This window comes from Aquarana catesbeiana, linkage group LG12 (assembly GCF_042186555.1).
Source record: "Aquarana catesbeiana isolate 2022-GZ linkage group LG12, ASM4218655v1, whole genome shotgun sequence".
In the NCBI taxonomy this organism is placed as follows: domain Eukaryota; kingdom Metazoa; phylum Chordata; class Amphibia; order Anura; family Ranidae; genus Aquarana; species Aquarana catesbeiana.
The window spans coordinates 195,970,449-195,992,254 of NC_133335.1; the positions used below are offsets into that span (position 1 = coordinate 195,970,449).

The 21,806-nt window shown below is 42.2% G+C and overlaps 1 protein-coding gene across 1 annotated transcript in view; it reads left to right on the forward strand.

The window, feature by feature from the left end:
• The window catches only part of LOC141113322 (ubiquitin carboxyl-terminal hydrolase CYLD-like), a 50,528-nt gene extending 33,450 nt beyond the window's left edge, over positions 1-17,078 (forward strand). The window contains exons 9-12 of the mRNA XM_073606382.1: positions 5,049-5,157; positions 9,371-9,489; positions 10,213-10,405; positions 15,597-17,078. Coding sequence (XP_073462483.1) covers positions 5,049-5,157; positions 9,371-9,489; positions 10,213-10,405; positions 15,597-15,784 — 609 coding nt within the window. The 3' untranslated portion in view covers positions 15,785-17,078. The remainder of the gene's footprint in view (positions 1-5,048; positions 5,158-9,370; positions 9,490-10,212; positions 10,406-15,596) is intronic.
• The last annotated feature ends 4,728 nt before the right edge of the window (positions 17,079-21,806 follow it).

Sequence of the window (21,806 nt, forward strand, 5' to 3'; positions counted from 1 at the left end):
ATGCCGGCAACACACATGCAGTCCCAGACAATGGCACTCCCACCACCATGCTTGACTGTAGGCAAGACACACTTGTCTTTGTGCTCCTCACCTGGTTGCCACCACACACGCTTGACACCATCTGAACCAAATAAGTTTATCTTGGTCTCAATAGACTACAGGACATGGTTCCAGTAATCCATGTCCTTAGTCTGCTTGTCTTCAGTAAACTGTTTGCAGGCTTTCTAGTGCATCATCTTTAGAAGAGGCTTCCTTATGGGACGACAGCCATGCAGACCAATTTTATGCAGTGTGCGGCGTAAGGTCTGAGCACTGACAGGCTGACCCCACACCTCCAACCTCTGCAGCAATGCTGGCAGCACTCATACGTCTATTTTCCAAAGACAACCTTTGGATATGTCGCATGTATTATGGTTGTGCTGTAGATATATGGAGAAGGAGTTGCTGCCCACATCCCTAGTTTAGACTTTTTATTAAAGTTATATTCTCAATTTTAACTTTTCTAATAAAAATACAAATATATTTTCAACACACTTTGATTGTCAAGGAGTTTCTGCCTTTTAAAGTCCCATAGGAGGAAAATCCCATATTTGGATATGCCGCTGAGCACGCACACTCAACTTCTTTGGTCGACCATGGCGAGGCCTGTTCTGAGTGGAACCTGTCCTGTTAAACCGCTGTATGGTCTTGGCCAGCATGCTGCAGCTCAGTTTCAGGGTCCTGGCAATCTTTTTATAGTCTAGGCCATCTTTATGTAGAGCAACAATTCTTTTTTTCAGATCCTCAGAGAGTTCTTTGCCACGAGGTGCCATGTTGAACTTCCAGTGACCAGTATGAGAGCGTGAGAGTGATAACACCAAATTTAACACACCTGTACCCCATTCACACCTGAGACCTTGTAACACTAACGAGTCACATGACACCGGGGAGGAAAGATGGCTAATTGGGCCCAATTTGGACAATTTCACTTAGGGGTGTACTCACTTTTGTTGCCAGCGGTTTAGACATTAATGTCTGTGTGTTGAGTTATTTTGAGGGGACAACAAATTTACACTGTTATACAAGCTGTACACTCACTACTTTACATTGTAGCAAAGTGTCATTTCTTCAGTGTTGTCACATGAAAAGCTATAATAAAATATTTTCAAAAATGTGAGGGGTGTACTCACATTTATGAGATACTGTGTATATATATATATATATATATATATATATATATATATATATATATATATATATTTTTTTTTTTTTACTATTATTATTTTAGTAGAGTGAGGCAAAGCTGGAACACCTGGCCGCTCCTTATCATTTCCTCACCTGGGCTGGTCGGGATTTGCAGCGATCCTTTCCTCTTTTCAATTACTAACCCCCTGGATTGGTATTAGGACAAGCCTGCACCCCATGTTCTGGGACACAGGGATATGCTTTCACTTCTACTTTAAGCAGTACCAAAAGCAATCTAACAGGTCAAAGCTGGAATACTTGTTAGATTTTTCTTTCTACAGGATAAGGAATAGAAGTGCCATTCTGCATATAAAAGTCCAGAATGGTATTTTATTGAAGGGTAACTTCACTTTCGTGGGAAAAAAAATTAGCAAATAAAAAAAAAAATATATATATATAGTGTATATACAAGTCATAATGTAATTGAATGTTATTGAAAATTAGCTTTCCTTTTAAAACTGCAGCTCTGTAATTTTCTGTAAAATGCAAGGCAATATGGCTACTTGGAGGTGTTCTGTACACAGATGGTGTAAAGAATGCCCCCAAGGTATGTCATTTACTGCTTGTGTGATTGGCTTACTGATTTTCCCAGAAGTCTGCACTAAGATACAAATTCAATTCTGTGCATCCCCTGCAAAAAAATAGCATTTTTGGTGAGATATTCCCAAAGGAAAATATGTCTAAAGGGATGCAGAGCCTGCAATTTCCTCATTAGAGCCCTGCAGGTGCAGCAGCTGATTGATAATTATAAAAACCACTCCCATACAGACTCACTCACATGGACACAGATAATCAAACAGCTGTTTCTCCAGAATAAGAAAAGGTAGGAATCCGCAACAAAGTTTGTTAAATCCTTGTACACAGATCACCCAGAGGGGAAAAATGTATTCTCAACAAAAGTGGAGTTACTCTTCAAACTTGCCAGGAGTGTGAAAGTCCCACTTCTTCAGGGCTATAAACATAAAAACATGACAATAATCATAGTCTTATCTAAAGCAATGTTAAAATACTATTTAAAAAAATGCAAATAGGGATTAATATATAATAATTATAAAGTGCTAAACGAGAAATACAAAAGCATGAGTCACAGACTATCAAATCATTCATAATTAACTCCAAATTATACAGGATAAAAATGGATATTTTTCAACCTGTGGAATTTTCATCCTGTATAATTGGGAGTTAAGTATGAATAATTTGATATGCTATGATTTGAGAAATTAGCATGGGTCAAATACAATCATTATATCCTGAACTTTCTTAATATAAGATTCCATCTTATATAGACATTTTATTAACATGTGATCCTGAATGTAGTATATTGGGATGACAATAATCTTCTATTGAATAGATCAGTGTTTCTCAACCTTTTTTTAAATCAAGGCACCCTGTAAAATTAAAGAAAAATCTTGAGGCCCCCCCCCCCAAAAAAAGGAAATCACACCCACCAAAAGGCTGCCACATACATTATTTTATATCATGATAGTTAAAACTAAAATGAAATTTATCAGGAAGTCAGATTTACATGTAACAGCACCTTGTCTATATGCAAAATTATATGACATATCATTATGTTGAATTCCAAAGGGCAAGCTAGGGTAGTAAAGGGGCAGGCTAGGGTAGTAAAGGGGCAGGCTAGGGCAGTAAAGGGGCAGGCTAGGGTAGTAAAGGGGCAGACTAGGGTAGTAAAGGGGCAGGCTAGGGTAGTATATGGACAGGCTAGGGTGGAAAATAGACAGGCTAGGGTAGAAAATAGACAGGCTAGGGTAGTATATGGACAGGCTAAAGCAGTAAAGGGGCAGGCTAGGGTAGTATATAGACAGGCTAGTGTAGTATATAGACAGGCTAGGACAGTATAGGGGCAGGTAGAGCGGCCCGGGGGGCAGTTGTCATCATGACACATAAAACTGCTGGGAAAAAATATTGGTCATCAATTTGCTGGGTAAATAGAAGAGGAGGAGTGGTGGCTGTGGTTCAATTTGCTGCCCCTCTCAAAGTGTTACCTGGGTTCAACGGGCCCACTGGGACCCATGGTAGGGCCGGCCCTTGCGACATTACTATACATAGGACATAGGTGATTTATTCTTCCAAAGCAAATACACTTTTTCAAGCTGGTACTCTCTAGTATTCCAGTGTTTCTCTTCTCCCTCAGTTTTTCTCCATCACTTAGCTAATGAGACCCCAAAGCTGATGGAGAGAGGCAAGGGAAGGTCAATCAAGGGTGATATGCAGGCAACTGACATCCTCCATATCAACTGATGATGTCATTGGTACTTAGGCAGTTGGTAGCTAGAAGGTTTTAATGGTCTACAATGAAAACTTGTGGCTTTGTGTAACTAAAAGGCAGGTTTCATCCACGCACTGGCTTGTATACAATTTTGGGGCAATTTTTAGGCATTTTGCCAAGGCACCCCGGAAAAAACCTCAAGGCACGAGCAATTTTTAAACTAATAATTTTAATATTAACATGCAGGTATTGCCTTTTTTTCTCTCCCTCCTCCCCTTTTCATGCATTTGTATTATTCTCAGTATATACAGTATATTATCAAAAGTATTGGGACGCCTGCCTTTACACTTACATGAACTTTAATGGCATCCCACTCTTAGTCCGGAGGGTTCAATATTGCGTTGGCCCACCCTTTGCAGCTATAACAGCTTTAACGCTTCAGGGAAGGCTGTCCACAAGGTTTAGGAGTGTGTCTATGCGAATGCTGGACCATTCTTCCAGAAACGCATTTGTGAGGTCAGGGACTGATGAGGACGAGAAGGCCTGACTCGCAGTCTCCACTCTAATTCATCCCAAAGGTGTTCTATCAGGTTGAGGTCAGGACTCTGTGCAGGCCAGTCAAGTTCCTTCACCCCAAACTCACTTGACTATGTCTTTATGAACCTTGCTTTGTGCACTGGTGCGCAGTCATGCTGGAACAGGAAAGGGTCATCCCAAAACTGTTTCCACAAATTTGGGAGCATGAAATTGTCCAAAATGTCTTGGTATGTTGACGCCTTAAAGGAGTTGTAAAGGCAGAAGATTTTTTAAGATAAAAAGTCTTCTGTGAGTAGCAGCCTCTCCAGCACCCCCTAATACTTACAAAGCCCCATATCTGTCCGGGGATTTCCATGAGTCCCTCGGCCATCCGGGATTCTCCCTCCTGATTGGCTGAGACACAGTAGCGGTGCCATTGGCTCCCACGGCTGCCAATCAAAGTCAGTCAGCCAATCAGGAGAGAGAGAAGAGGGTAGGGCTGAATGGTAGTTCAGTATCTGAATAGACACACAGAGCTGCAGCTCGGCTCAGTTGCCCCCATTGCAAGCTGCTTGAGGGCACTCGATAGGAGAAAGGGGCCAGGAGCAGCGAAGAGGGACCCGAGAAAAGGAGGGTGCAGGCTGCCCTGTGCAAATCCACTGCACAGGGCAGGTAAGTATAACATATTTGTTTTTTTTTTTAAAAAAGCGAGACTTTACAATCACTTTAGGAGTTCCTTTCAGGGGAACTAAAGGGGCAAACCCAACCCCTGAAAAATAACCCCACACCATAATTCCACCTCAACCAAATGATTTGGATCAGTGCACAAAGCATAGTCCATAAAGACATGGCTGAGCGAGTTTGAGGTGCAGGAACTTGATTGGGTTGTTTTACAAGGTTAGGGTTTACAGTCACTTTAACAAAGCTCCAGATAGCCAGAAAAATCTGGCAGGAGTTCTAAGCCTTTTCCTTATTTGCTGTCTTGTGTCACTTAGAAACAAAGGTTTGCTTTACAGCTGCAAAAGAAAAAAAATGTTGTCCCAAATATGCAGGTACCTAACATCTGTCTCTTTTCCTCTAGGTTCCATCGTGCCTTATCCTTCAGATGCCAAGATTTGGAAAAAAGTTTCATATGTTTCCTTATATTTTTCCTTCCTTGGAACTTGATATCACCAATATGCTTTACACACGTAATTATGATTTTGTCTATATTTTATGCAAATGTAACAAGAACTAGGGATAAAAGGTACCCCCAACCTTCAGATTATACACAGAAGCGGGTAAATTATTTCAATAGTAAAAAATCACAACTTATTTATCCACATAACTGTGAAGAGAGGAGGAATTTTAAGGCTAATGTTGGCACACACAGCATATCTCAACCACTTCGATACAAATCCAACCAAAGATATTAAGGCAACCTACCTTGTTGAATTGTAGATCAATTCATGGGGTCGATAGGCAGATGGCATTTTACATTTGGTCTATTTAGCTATCAAAAGCTGGCCTGACAATTGCCAACATGCAAAAAGATCTGATTCTACAATCTTTGTATATCTCCTGTATGTTCACCAACAACTATGCAGTGAAAAGTCCTACTTAAAGGGGTTGTAAAGGTATACATTTTTTCACCTTAATGCATTCTATGCATTAAGGTGAAAAAACTTTTGATAATACCGCCGCCCCCAGCCCCCCCGTTTTACTTACCTGACACCTCGAAACTCGGCCGCTCGCTCCCGACATCCATTCAGCCGATCAGCCTGGTCGCTGATTGGCTATAGTGGATGGATTGAAAGCAGCGCAGCCATTGACTTGCGCTGCTGTCAATCACATCGAATGACGCAGCGCGCCGGGGGCGGGGCCGAGTGATACAGCGAGCGGCTATAGCCGCCGGCTGTATCACGGGAGCGCGCCCGCAATAACTAACCACCATGCGAGGGAGCTCGCATTAAGGTGGTTAGTTATTGCGGGAGGAGCTGAGACAGCCGCCGAGGGACCCCAGAAGAGCAGGTTCGGGGCCACTCTGTGCAGAACGAGCTGCACAGTGAAGGTAAGTATAACATGTTTGTTATTTAAAAAAAAAAAAATTTACTTTTACAACCCCTTTAAGCAAATCATTCAATTTATATAAAACCAGGTAGACCCTTACAACGCATCCCCTATTAGTTGCTACCAGAACTGACGCCTCCATTGGAAAACATCCCATGTTGAAAGCTCTATTATTCTTTATGTCCCATCATTTTCGGCACTGGTAACATTGGTCACCTGGACAAATGCAGACAATGAAACTCCCCAGCAGAGAAACAGAACATTAACTTTAGGAAATTTGAAAGGAGTACAGCGCCACACCAAATATTTAGGCCAGGTTCACATATGTGCGGCCGCGGTTCCCAGCATGGTGCCCGGTGTGTCCCCGTTCACCGGTTCAGGTGAGAATTTTGTGTCTGAATTCCCACCTGGACCAAGCCCAAAGACGTACAGGACCCTTTTAAAATGCAGACCGCGGCCGCCCCGTACCTGCGTGAACAGGCTCCATTGCGAGCCGGGCACACTCGCATGTCCTGCAAATTGGATGCATCCAGTTCACACATGTGTGAACCCAGCCTTAGGCCCTGTACACACGGTCGGATTTTCCGATTGAAAATGTGTGATAGGACCTTGTTGTCGGAAATTCTGACCATCTGTAAGCTCCATCACACATTTTCCATCGGATTTTCTGACACACAAAGTTTGAGAGCAGGATATAAAATTTTCCGACAACAAAATCCGTTGTCGGAAATTCCGATCGTGTGTACACAAATCCGACGGACAAAGTGCCACGCATGCTCAGAATAAATAAAGAGATGAAAGCTATTGGCTACTGCCCCATTTATAGTCCCGACGTACGTGTTTTACGTCACCGCTTTTAGAGCGATCGGATTTTCCAACAACTTTGTGTGACCGTGTGTATGCAAGACAAGTTTGAGCCAACATTCGTCTGAAAAAATCCTAGGATTTCGTTGTCGGAATGTCCGAACAAAGTTCGACCGTGTGTACGGGGCATTAGAGTCTGATTTGCATTTTATTTTTCATGTGAGTTGAAAAGAACAAACCAACCCTTTTCTAAACCCACATTTAAAAGCCACAAACAGTCCCTCTGTCCCTTTTTCCTCCTCATTGGTCCTACATTTTGTTCTATATAGTTGGATATAAACAGGACTTTTTTTCTCAAACAATAGGTGCTGGAACTCAACCACGACTCCCCAAAACCCCTCCACCCACACACACTCCAAATCACATCGAATAGTGGGTGTGGTCAGTCAAATTTCATGAACAGTAGGAGGGTCTTAAAGGGGCATTAAATACCAAGATTGCATTACATGCACAGTTCGGGGGGGTTACACACAGAGTGCAGAGCTGTCACTTGTAAACACAGAAACCGGACTTCTGTGTTTACAAGTGATTGTGGTGAGCAGACCCCCCCAAGGGTCTGAGCCAGAGGTGGTGGAACTGAGTTCCACCAAGTTCCCCCTGAAAAAAAGCCCTGGATATAAAATGCACTACCTATCTATCAAAAAGTGTGTCCCAGTGCTAAACCTTTCATTCAATTTCTAAATTGCTGCATCTGTAAATTTCAAAAGCCAGTATGAAGAAATAGTAGTTGTAAAAAAGCACTTGTGAATTTTTAACCAATAATTTTTTTGTACAATTCTCCTTGAAGGGGGCGTGGCAGGGGATGTGTCCTACGCCGACATACTTTTGCTGATAGGTGTCCCTCATTCCCATCTTAGAAAGTTGGGAGGTATGAGATAAGCTAGTCATTATACTCTGTAAGACCCCTTTTACACTTGGGCCGCCCCTGCGTTCGCAGTAAAGCGCAGCTCGTTTTAGCGGCACTTTACCACTGATAAAAACTCCTGTGTTGCGGCGCTTCCGAAGCACTTTTCAGGAGCTTCAGCATTCATTGCAATGGGCAGGGGCATTTTGGGAGCGCTTTGCTCCAAACCGCCCCAAAGATGCTGCTTGCAGGATTTTTTCTAACATCCTGCAAGTGCACCGGTGTAAAAGCACCCATTGCCATGAATGGGAGGCAGTTTTCAGGCGCCAGAATGTCTGAAAACTGCCTCAGTTTGAAAAAGGTCTAAAGGCAACAAACGCAACTGGTATTGGCAGCGGTAAACCATGCAGGAGACAGGGCCACCATGGAACAGTCCAGGCAGGTTAGTCCTGCACTTCTATTCAGCAAAGCAATATACAAACACAGTTTCAATGCAGGAAGGCTTTGTACAGCAAGTCCATAGTATAAAACAAAACAGCTGCATCCCCGTCACTAACCAAACTCAAGTCTTTTCCTGACTAACCCTAATGGGTTCCCCAAAACAAACAGGCCCAGCACATGTACTTTTTTTGAATGTTTTGTCAGCACTCAGCTTTTTCACTTCGAAGCCGGCCCCCCAACCGTGAAAGAGAGAAAGCCTTAGGCATTAGTCAGCTTGCAATTCCAATAATGCCTGTGGACAGTGAAGATCAATAATGAGGTCTGGCTACAAGGTAAGATGCGGACCTAGGAATAGAGGTTTTGTCCCACCCAAAGTTCTACAAAGCCTCCAGGCTTCAGGACCAAGCACAAAACTTATCCTGAAAAAAATAAATAAAAAATCAGATATAAAAACCCTAGAGCCCCTTCGCCAATTGTAAGTAAGAAGTCTAAACGACGCATATACACTGTTCACAATACTACCAGCAACTCCTGTTTTTAGAAATGTTTCCCTGATTGAGTCAAGCACAACTTTTCAAAGCTCTGAAAAGGTGCAACCAATTAGCGCTCTTGAAAACATGTTGGATTGCCCTATTCAACTTACAAGAAAAAATTAAAGCCTTTTTGGACTTTATATGTTTAATATGGCACTTCTCTTCTTTAAAAATTTTAATGGTCTATACCCAGGTCCTTTTTGGCTGGCCCCCTATGTGCACAGGAGGTGGCCAACTGGAGTCATTGCACTCCTTTATAAGACGTCAACCTCATGCACCACCTAGCCCTTATACCTTGACCTTCCCTTCCAAAGCAATAAAAAGTTGACAGAGGTTTTGTTCTAACCATTTCACGTCTTATGCAAAATGGAAAAAATGTTTTGGCTTTAGATACACTTTAAATTGGAATGTTCTTCTCTGATGGTTTGGTTTGGAGAAGGAACTTTGGTGGTTACAAGTGTGAATGTGTACACTAGTAATCTGAAGAAAAGCCAGGATGTGGGGCAGTGGCACAAACTTTACTTTACCTTAGACTATAGAGAATCTTGTCATCCTTCTAATGCCATGCACCATATAGCACATCGGGGATGGGAAGAAACACAAAAGAATGAGTAGCTTTATCTATAAAAATGCATCATATGTACAGTACATTTTTTTTTTTTTTTTTAACAGGAAGCCGGGTTTGTTGTCTCTGCCTAAGTCCTGCAGAGTACGAATGTGTTCAGTGTGTTGCAGACCCCCTCACCACAGATGGAAACATTCGCCAGTTCTGTCAATTTTGTGAAATGCAGGTGAGCAATGTCTAGCATCAGCGCAAGCTGCAGTGGAATCCACAAGACCATTTACTAGTTGTTGTCAGTCAGAGGACACAAGGGCCCTCTGGGACTTAGGGACCATTTACACTTCATTCTGGAACAATGTAGATCAGCCAGCAAAATATACAGAATACTTTATGCATTTGTACTGGACTGGACTCCAACCTTAGTTCTAACTTTTTGCTGTCCCATATGGAACACAATCTTACTTCTGAGTTGCTGTAAGAAAAAAAAATGCAAGAACATCCTCAGTAATTTTTTTACTAGATTCTACCTGATATTTCTGCACATTTCCATGTAGAGCTCCATGGGTTGAGTTACTAAAACTAGAGAGTGCAAAATCTGGTGCAGCCGTGCATGGTAGCCAATCAGCTTGCTCAATGACGCTTTGACAAAAAACCTGGAAGCTGATTGGTTTCTATGGAGAGCTGCACCAGATTTTGCACTCTCCAGTTTTAGTAAATCAACCCCTGTGAGGCATTAGTACAGTAATTAGTACTGGGGTGTCGCCTATGTCTCCAAATGGCACTACAACATAAGTGTATTGAAAAATGATTACAACCACTGTTCATCAATGCATGCATTACTAAAATTTTTCAGCAAATGATTATTGATAAAATATGTATTCCTTTAATACTTCAGGCTTGCACTGTCAAAAAGGGAGAGTCTAATATTTTGCTTCTATTTAACCCACCGTAGGTTCATTCACACAAACAGATGAGTGATCATAAGCCTGTTAGGCTGGACACCCAGAGTGAAGCGTCAACCACACGGCAAAAACTGGAGTTGTTGGCAGTTCTCTGCATCAAGACCAGCCACTTTATCTCCTTTGTTAAATATGGACCAGGCAAAAATTCCTGGGTGTTCTTTGACAGCATGGCAGGAAAAATAGGTATGTGACATAGATACCCAAGTGGCTATTCTTGGAATACGCCCATTGGTTTTCGCCCATATGCTATGTTTACACAAGTACCAGTATATACCCGAGTACAACTGTGCATAGCCATTCATGTCTATGGAAGAATGTATGCAGCTCCTGGGCTCTTTAGGAGGGGGGGGGGGAATTTACATTGATAGCTCTTTGTTGATCCTGTTTATTGTGGAACTAACTAATCTTAAAACTGCTCCCACCCTCATCCAACACCTATACTAACCAGAGAGAGAGCAGCGCCATGTACGCACAACCCACTCTGCCTTCCACCTGGATGTGACGTCAGCGGCTTCCTCTGAGGGAACCCGCGTCCCCGGAGGCGTTGGAAGCCACCAGCGAAGCCGACATCAGCGGTTTCCTCACCTGGGATCACAGCACATCCTCCATAGAGTGGATGAACTGTAATATACCACAAGTGCTTACCTTCTTGTATCCTGTGAGTCATATTCATTATCCTTGCAATAAGTTTTTAATATTGCTGCACTTAGATGGCGCTGCGCTCTCTCTCTCTTGCATGTCCACAGATTCCCTCCTAGCTCTTATCTGAGCCTGCAGCTATCTGTCACCAGCGTTTTACTCCCAGAGACTGTCCAATTCATGTACTTTTTATGAATTCCCACTATATGATTTTGGCTGCCCATTGTTCTTTCCATCCAGCTTACAGGCGGCCACTATTGTTTGTTTTCTTTACCTATACTAACTACCCTTTGGAAGAAAGAGCCACTCTGGTCACGTGATCGTCTCCCCTCTGTCAGTGGAAGGAGTGCTGACAACGGATATCCCATAATAAGTCTACAGGTGACGTCACTGCTCCATTCCAGCCGTTGTTGGTGTGCTTTCCCCTGTAGCCGCCGCTGGCTGACACAAGGGAGGTCACGTGACCGGACCAGAGCGGCCTGAGAATAGCTAAGAATATTGTTCTAAGTATACTGATCTTTCCTCCACAGGGTAGTTAGTATAGGTGTTAGAAGGAGGAGCAGTTTTAAGATTAGTTGTATCTAGGAGTTCCACTTTAATACTATGTTACTAAAAGTGGAACTCGATCCAAACTGTTTTTATTTTTATTCATTTTTGGTATGGATGGGGGAGGCTTAGAACACCTGCCAGGTTTTTAGCTCTGTGTCCTCTTTGGTTGGATTAGGGCACAATAAGGGCAACTTCACATTTAGTTAAGTTGTACTTTAAATCTTACCCCCACCCAACCCCTAGAGATGCAGGCATTTACCCAAATACTTAGCTTTAACTCCGCTCCTGAGATATTTACAGACTTTGCAGTGAAAAAGCCCAGCCTGGGTCCAGCTCCTTCCCTGCTTGCCCCATACATTCCAATGACTGGGTCCAGCCATACATAGGAATGGAACAAGCGGCACACACACACACATTAGGAACTAAGCATGGTAGTAAATTTGTCCCTAAAAACAATTTCAGCCCTCAGTACTGAGAACCAGTAAAGAGGGACAGAAAACCAATTACATATTTATAATAAAGACAGAGGTTGCAGTTGCATACATTTGAAAAATGTATGTGTAGGCTGTATTCTTCGTCAAGGCGTTCCATGTATCCAGCAAACCTGCTCTAATCTACAGTAGTACCTATTCTGGATCATACATAGCAATGAAGACAGTAAGTTAAAAAAACAAGCCAATTTGGAGGTTACCCCATTGCTACATAAGCTAGTCTAAAAAACAAAACAAAAAAAAAGCAGCTCCATTGTATGGCTTGAGCACTGATAGGGATACAATACAAGTAATATGTAAGGAACATTACCTTACAGGTTTTCTAAGGTGAACAGGTATTGCTGCAATTGCACAATCAAAGATGTTGCTAAAGCATGCTTAATCCTTTGACTGGCAGAAATAACAAAGCAGTATAACCTTACCATTTAATATGGATTAAAACAGAGCTGAGAAAACAATTGAAAAGTGTGTTATAGTACTTACCCTATCACTGTAAAAACTGGATTAAAGCAAGCAGATTGGTGAAAAACACGGTTAGCTAAACAAGGCTGTTTTTTCTTCTGTATAATTCTTTTGTCTAACTTTTACTGGTTGCAGCTAAACCAATGAGCTTGCTTTAGCTGATAACTATCTGATCTGATGTCATTAGTTTTGATAAGTATCTACTGCTATGTGTGATATCCTAGTTTATCATGAAAGTGTCCGTATTACCAGGTGGCAGTGGCGTCGCTAGGGGGTGGCTTTTGGGACTATAGTCCAGAATCTGGGGCCCATAGCCCCGAGTCTCTCAGAGACGGCCGTGGCCTCTCTGCAGCCAGGCCGCGAGTGTGACGGGCAGCACTAGAGAGAGGGCAGGCAGCATGGGAGAGCTGGACAGGTGAGAGAGCAGAGAGATTACATTATCTCTCACTGCCCGCCCTTTCTCTGGTGACCTGGGCCTGATGTAAGGAGCGGCTCTATGGGGACTCTGAGGTAATAAGGGGCTCTCTGGAGACCCTGATGTAAGTGGGGGGCTGTCTGGGGACCCTGATGTAAGGGGGGCTCTCTGGGGACCCTGATGTAAGGGGGGGCTCTCTGGGTAAGTGGGGAGGCTCTCTGGGGACCCTGATGCAAGGGGGAGGCTCTCTAGGGACCCTGATGTAAGGGGGGCTCTCTTGGGACCCTGATATAAGAAAGTAGCTCTCTGGGGACCCTGATGTAAGGAAGGGGCTCTCTGGGGACTCTTATGTAAGGGGGAGGCTCTATGGGGAACTGATGTGAAGGGGAGGCTCTCTGAGGAGCCTGATGTAAGGGGGGGGGGCTCTCTGGGGACTCTGAGGTAAGGGGGAGGCTCTCTGGGGACCTGATGTAAAGGGGAGGCTCTCTGGGGAACCTGATGTAATGGGGGCTCTCTGGGACCTTAATCTAAGTGGAGGGCTCTCTGGGGACTCTGATGCAAGAGGGAGGCTCTCTAGGGACCCTGCTGTAAGGAGGGGCTCTTTGGGGACCCTGATGTAAGGTGGGCTCTCTGGGGACTCTGATGTAAGGGGGAGGCTCTCTGGGGACCCCAATGTAAGGGGGAGGCTCTCTGGGGACCCTGATGCAATGATAATATATATATATATACATGTGTATGCCTGCCCAAGAGTATAACTTTCTTTACTTCGCCGCTTTGGGCTCTAGACCCAGATCTTTTGTAGACCTAGCAATGTCCCTGCCAGGTGGTTGTAAGCCGGCCATAGATAGATTGAAAATTCAGCTGGTTCAGCAGAGACTGGCCGAATTTTGATCCATCAATGGGCAGGCTGGTTGTGCAGAAGTCAGTCTCTCAATCAACGTCTGTACGACCAGCTTGTTCGAAAATGTTCACTCAATTGGTGTGCTGGCTGTAACTGGTGGTGCTGATGAGTGTATTCCGATGGTGGGGAAGCCTCAGGATATATTAGCTCTGCGGGAGGGAATTCCCCATCCACCACAAGTGTGTGAATGGGGGAATCGATTAATTTTCTTTCGTTCAACCCACTGGTTGAACGAAAGAAAATGAATCATGTGTGGCTAGCTTAAGGCTAGGTTCACACCCCATGTTTTGTAGAAATGCAATACAGTCCCTTTAACATGATTTCCTATGGATCATGTTCACATCTGTGCATTTTCAACCAGTACATTTTTTGGAAAGGGTCATGGACTTTTTTGCCCACAGCAGGTTGCATTTTCGGTTCCAAAGACTTCAATGAAAACACAGCAGAAATGCGCCAAAAACATATGTGAAACAACACATCACCACAACCTGCATAGATGTGAACCTAGCCTTAGGCATTATAGACATTTGATTACCTTTGTATGATTATTGAAATTTAAAGTGGAGTTCCGCTTAGAAAACAAAAATTAAAAGTCAGCAGCTACAAATACTGCAGCTGCTGACTTAATAATCGGACACTTACCTATCCCAGAGTCCAGTGATGCAGGGGAACGAAGCTCTGCTCGCCTCCCCCTGCTCTCTGCGGCGCCGGCATTTTCACTGTGGGCGCCGGGCTGTGGCTTCACAGCCGGGCAAGCACTGCGCTTGCGTGTGCCGCCCGGCGCGCTGTGACATGTCCCAGATGATTGCCGAGAAGGAGGGGAGAGAGGAGAACTGACTTCCAGAACTGCGGAGCCCCAGGAGGAAGTGGCAGCTGGAACCCTCTAAAAAAGAGGGTTTCCGCCCCCCCCCCCCCCAAAAAAAATGACATGCCATTTTTGGGTGGAACTCCGCTTTAAGAAGAATTAGACATTCAGGCTACATAGGGCTTATCAAACTAAGGAAGACCTTATTGGTCTAGCAAAGGCTAGGTGAAAAGGTAAACTCATAGGTGATAAAATTCAACCTTTAGCTTATTGCTCCTTCCTTGTTAACGCTGTGAAAATTCAACGAGGATGCCCTCTCTTTCCGAAAACTGGACTAATATGTAGCATATCCAAACAACTTCTTTGGCTCTTACAGGTGTCAGGATCATGCCTCAGCATTGATATCCTCATAGGTAGAACAGACACTTTAGCCCAATCAGCATGGAATGTGTCAATGTACTGTAGATGTGGATTGTCCAAAGATGGGAGGTTTGATAATTGTGGAACCATGCTGTTCCTTTTACTATCATTATTGTTTGAAAATCTGCATAGGTTTTAAGCCCTTAATTTACATGGCTAAAGATTTAAATTGTTGTTAAATTGCCAGGGTAGAGATGTTAAAACAGCCCGTAGAAGACAGATGGTGTAGAAGGTCTCCATCCCATACCAAGGATGGGATTATGTAACTAGCACAAGATGGTTACATAACTTTGATAACTTTGAAAAAAAAAGGATGTTGCTTACAGAGATCAAGAGCTCAAGCTGAATCGTACACACAAACAAATGAGTAGGAGCATTTATCACAGCAACACACCTCTTATCCAACAGGTTCATCTGAGGTTTCTGTAAGACAAAGTTAGGCTCAAGGCAGACAGCTACTGCATTGCTGTTTTGTTCATAGCCCATAGTGCTCTGGGAATCCTTTGTCATACATTAAATGTTAGTTTGTAAAACAGAGATTGTATATAAATATATTTAAAAAAAACAAATGCATTTGAGCCAAATCTATTATTTCCCCATAAAGTTTTCAATTGTTGGAATTTTCCTTACACAGAAAATGCAACTGTAATGGAACCATTTTATTAATGCATGTTTTTTTTTTTTTTAAACAGGCAATGGAATAGGTGCAAATGTCCCTATGGTTCGAACCTGTCCACAACTTGGGAATTATCTGTCAATGTCGGAGGAGGAATTTAGTGCTTTAGACTTCACAAAGATGGACAACCTATCTAAGAGATTTTTCTCTGATAAGTACATGTGCATCTATCAGAGCCCAGAAAGCAGCAGGCAGAGCGGCTGATGTTCCATTTTCATCAATAAAGAACAGTCTAGCAATAAAGTCACTGCATTCTAGTGAACATCAGAGCTACAACAATATCTGAAATTTCAGGTGTAGCATTCGAAAATCTTTGCAGGCAAAACCTGTAGCTGCACTAACGATTTGGATTACTGCAGAGTTCGCATTAAAAAAAAATGACATTTCAGTTATTTGATGACTATGAAGTGATATGCCCTCCTAGAAAAGGTTTGTGTTCTGCAAAAGTATTTTACTGTATATTGAATTTTTATGTTTTATTATTATTTTATACCGATGCTCAAAATGTTCGTTTCTCTGGGATGCAAGCAGACATGATAACCTGGAGGGCATAAAAAGCAGAACGCCTCTTAATTTTTATTCATAATAAGAATGAATAGCCCAGAAAATGTAAATTAAAAAAATAGCTTTTTTTGCTGCAATAGTCCAAAGGATATAAAGAGTGATCCTGGGTTATTCTTCACTAAAAAAAAATATAAAAAATAAAATAAACTGAAAAAAAACCCCCAAAAAAACAATTGCATGCTCATCAATAACAATTCAATACATCAGTAAAGGGGCACTTCTAATCAAACGTACACCCCATAGTTACATTTTATAAAAAAGTGGGTTGCCTTCACCCAAAATTGAAAAACAACCAGCCAGACTAAATACCCTAAGAGAATTAAAAAGACAATACAGCATACTGTATGCTATACGATCCCTTCCATGGATCTTACTCTGGTCAAATGGTCAGCTACATCTGTATCCCGACATTCAAGTGTTGTCTGTTTGGACCTCAAAGTTATTCAGTCAAACAATGTTGTGCGTGGAAGAATAAATCTCATATGCATAGAATGATCAACGGCTAAAATCCTACTAAAATGCTGCTTCGGCAAAAAATAAAATCATTCAAGGTTCAATCTCAGGTCAGTCACAGCTGTATTAAACCCAAAAGCAAACATTTATATATATAGATATATATCTTTATACAAGTAAAACCTTGGTTTGAGAGCGTTTTGCAAGACAAGCTAAATTTTTAAATAAATTTTGACTTGATATAAAAGCGATGTCTTGATATACAAGTAGCGTCATGTCACAACTAAGTATAAAAGAGAAGAGAGGCGCCTCTAAGTGTAGCAATATGGTTATATTTAAGGAAGGTACAAGCCTCACTTTCAGATCCCTCTACTGCAGGGTAGTCTCCCCGGTCACAATTGCAGTTAGCTTTACCCCAGAAGCTTGCATAATTAGATGTGCCCCTTTTAATCATCAACCATGTGAGTTGCTAAATGTTGTACCTTCATTAAATGTAACCATATTGCTACACTTAGAGGTGCCTCTCTTCTCTTTTATACTCTGTAACTCCGGCTGAATTTTGCTTCTAATCCCCTTGCGGGGGCTTCCATTTATCACATTGCTATAATCTTTTTATATGGACTATAAACTGAAGGATTTATGAATAAATGGTTGTGGAACGAATCATTTGAGTTTCCATTATTTCTTATGTGGAAATTCGTTTTGATATACAAGTGCTTTGGATTACAAGCATGTTTCGAATTATGCTCGCAATCCAATGTCTTACTGTATATAGATATATATCTATATATTGCAGCTTATCAATTCTTAGATGATGGCTGCATTAGTTTTCTTTTTTTGGGCTTTCTTTCCTTTATTTTTACCAGGTGATCCCGTCAGTAAGTCTGTTTTTCAAAAGAGCAAGCTGTCCTGCAGATGTAGCAGTTACAGGGATGAGACACGCCATTTACAACTGACAGGCGTGGTTACGATGATCACCTTGCATTAATTTATGTAAAATCTTCATCCTTAAAAGAAAAATAAAACTGTTTTCTGTAACTACTTATAAAGTATTAGCTGGGGTTCAGATTACATTTTTTTAGTGTATCTAAATTTTCTAGTAAATCTAACACCCCCCCCCCCCCGCCCCACCACACACACACATGACAATGCTGCTATCCAAAGGTGCCCCCTGTGCTCCTTTATCTACAGTGTTACTGGCCTGATCCCCAGATAAAAACAAAGGGAAAAAAGCCTAAAAAAGAAAACTAATACAGCCACCACATCTAAGGATTGGTAAGCTGAATTGCATTACATTTTTGGTTTTGGGTTTATTAACGCTTTCATCTCTTCAATACTACTGGCCTCAGAGCAGCACTTTAAACCCTAATGGAGGCGGATTACTTTTAACTTCCAAAACGCACTAGGGAGTTTTGTCCCAGGTCATCTTGCTTATAAATGAAAAGACTTTTAGTTTGGAAACCTAGGACTAATGAGATGATTGTATAATTACTTCTTGTAACTTAGGACTTTACCCAGAGTGTCTGGTGAGGCCCTCAATCATATGAGAGCCATTTAACTAAAAGCCATTCAGCTTTACCAACTAGATTATGTGATACCAGATAAGGGCTTGCCCACACCAGCCCGGTCTGTTGCAAGGGTTTAAAAGCCTGCACTGGTTCATTTGAGCGGGCGGCCCAGTGTACCACCACAAGCTAAAAGCTGTGCATGCAGCAATTTCAGCTTTGCACTGCAATGCCAATGTTCTGAGAAGGTGCGTTGGGGGTGCCATTCGGAATAATTGGCACCGCGTCACACCGATGTACATAAAGCAATGGAGTGAACAGAGAAGGTGCTATATGATAAACTAAGCAGAAGACACTCAATGTTAGAAATCAGTGTGCAAGTCCAGCTCATCGCAGGAAAATGCCACTCACAGAGCGATTGATCATATGAGTGTGAAATGCGTACATTTTTTCTGTGATGTAATTTGTCCATTTTTTTGAATGAATAAAGAAACTAAGCATTGGCTGGTGTGCAGTCATCAAATTATTTGGTATTCATGATTTGTCCTGTTTATGAAACTAACATTAAATTTTTATTACAGCATGGGAAAGTTATTGACAAATTAAAGACAGAGTTCTGTGAATGGGAGAACTACAACTACAGACAGCCTTTGTGGCTGTCGGCTTGTAGTCCTCAATTAACAGGTTGCTGTTGAGTGCTCTAGGTAATTCATCGCCCCTTCCTGTCAGTGTGTAACTGCCTGCCCGTATGAGGTACGAGCAGACAGCTTACACTGACAGTAGGCAGGAGTCCTGCATGACATCCGCAATCTGCTGATCGTGGTTGCAATGCTTTCCACAGCTATAGACACTATACTAGTAATGGCAGGGATCAGCGACTTTTAGTGTGACAGTGATAGAGTGGCGGACAATTTGGCGCTAACAGAGTCTGGCTGGGAGGGTCACTAACTGCCACCGATGTCACTAGGGTTTAACCGTGTGCCTAACGTCTAATATTTGTAATGTGTGCTGCTTTTAATCACAGATCTTGCTGTTTTTTTCTGCCTGCTTTTCAGGGAAAAGAAACAGCCAGTTTGCTGTTCTGTGTGTTTGTAAACTGCTGCTGGACACAGACGATCAGCAGGTTTCAGTTGAAATCTTTGGCTGAAACCTGCTGACAAACTCTTGCTATGTCCAATCACAGTACAGGTCAGCAGACGGCGTGCGTATGCAGGGCCCAAACCCAGAAGAAAGCTGGGAACATGTATGTATGTTGCAGTGCCTATACCTGCCGCCCGCTCGCAGTATATTTACTGTGAGCAGGTTGGCAAGTGTTTAACCACTTAATGACCAGAAGACTTTCCCCCTTAATGACCAGGCCATTTTTTGCGATACGGCACTGCGTCAATTTAACTGACAATTGAGCAGTCGTGCGACGCTGTACCCAAACAAAATTTATGTCCTTTTTTTCCCACAAATAGAGCTTTCTTTTGGTGGTATTTGATCACCTCTGCGGTTTTTATTTTTTGCGCTATAAACAAAAAAAGAGCAACAATTTTGAAAAAAAAGCAATATTTTTTACATTTTGCTATAATAAATATCCCCCCCAAAAACAAATTTCTTCCTCAGTTTAGGCTGATATATATTCTTCTACATATTTTGAGTAAAAAAAAAAATCGCAATAAGCATATATTGACTGGTTTGTACAGATGTTATAGTGTCAACAAAATAGGGAATAGATTTATGGCATTTTTATTATTATTATTTTTTAACTAGTAATGGCGGCGATTTGCGATTTTATGCGGGACTACGACATTGCGGCAGACAGATCGGACACTTTTGACACATTTTTGGGACCACTGACATTTATACAGCGATCTAAAAATGCACTCTTTACTGTGTAAATGTCACTGGTAGGAAAGGGGTTAACACTAGGGGGTTTAAGGGGTTAATTGTGTTCCCTGCTAGATGTTTCTAACTGTATGGGGATGTGACTTACTAGAGGAGGAGGCAGATTGCTGTTCCTACATAGTAGGAACACACGATCTGTCTCTCCTCTCCTGACAGAATGGGGATTTGTGTGTTTACATCCCCGTTCTGGCTCTCGTGCCCACAATCGCACATGGCCAGCGGACATCGCGACCGCTGGTCACGCACATGGTGCGCACGCCTGCTATGGCTCTTAAAGGAGCCAACATACAGCTACGGCGATTCGCGGGAGCGTGCTGACCTGCCGTAGTATAATGACGCAAGCTGGTCGGCAAGAGGTTAAATATAGATTAAAAAAATAAATCTGCAGAAAAAATAGCTAAGGGGAGGGAGGAATTAATTAGGGCTAATTAAGGTCAATTAAGGATTAATAAGGTGTTAAACCTTAACTTGCAAGGTTAGTTTAATATAATATACAGATTAAAGGTTATTAAAGCAATAATAACATTATCATAGCTTATTATTTATTATAAAACCAAGATCAAGAATTCAGGGATATGAACACACGCTAGTAGCAATAAAGTTCAAAACTAATCTTAGAAAGTATGTGAGCTACAGTACATAAACATTACAATCAATTTTTATCCAACATAATTGTTGGTAGATCCAAAGGAGATTGTACTGTATAGTCAGACTCCTGCGCATGTGTTCAAGGAAGGAAGGGTGACCCCTGGAAGTTGCACATCTTTGACGTCCTACTGCAATGAATGGAGTGGCAACCTCAGCCTGGACTCCGACCAGGCCACGCCCCCAATGCGTTTCACTCCGCCCCCCCAGAGCTTAGTCATGGGGATCCTGAGCACATGTGATGCCATCCCACACCAGTCAATGGAGATGCCCAAAAACTGGCACCCTGGGAGAAGATGTTGATGCGTTTGAGGGACCCAGACCATTAGAGAGGAGGTGAGCTTAGTTACGCTTTAAGGTGCATCTAAAACAAACAAAAAAAAAGTAACATATTGCATCTTTTTCATCTTTAGATGTGGTGGCTACACTCACACCTCCACTGTATCTATGGAGGAACAATGTAGCCATTCTGGGACAGCAGTATTGTCAGCCTGTGGAGGGATAGCGTTAGATGGACTAGTAGATTTAGATTTACAACTTTACATAATTAATTAACAAATTAAATTCAAACTCCAGCTAACACAATTTTAGGCAGTAACAGTTTTTTTTCTTTTGGGATAAAGGTTTTAAATAAATGAATAAAAGCTGACCATTGTAAGCACCCCTAACCTTGTTAAATGGTTTGTCTCAAACTTCTAACTGCCACTTTTGCTGGACCCCTTAGCATACCCACACATCTGACCTCTTCCATGGGGCTGCAAATGTGCTCTCCTGTGTTGGCGTTATGCTGCCAAGCTGTCAACGACAGCTCCAGCTCTTGTACTAATGATCGACAGCCAGAAGAACTGGCTGTCAATCACATGATTGCTGTAAAAGCCTGATTGGCTATCACAGTAATCAACCACTACAGCCCAACCCTGTCACTCCTCTTGAATGAAGAAAAAGGTGCATTGGGGAGAATTTATCAAAACTGGAGCAGTCCGAATCTGGAGCAGTTGTGCATGGTAACCAATTCGGCTTCTATATTCAGCTTTGTTCAGCTTTGAACATAAAAGATAGAAGCTAAATGTTTTTTTTAATTTTTTTTAATCTTTTTTAAGAAGCTGATTGGTTGCCATTTGCTCAAGATTCTGGCTGTCCCAATTAAACAAAAATATCCCTCCTTGTAT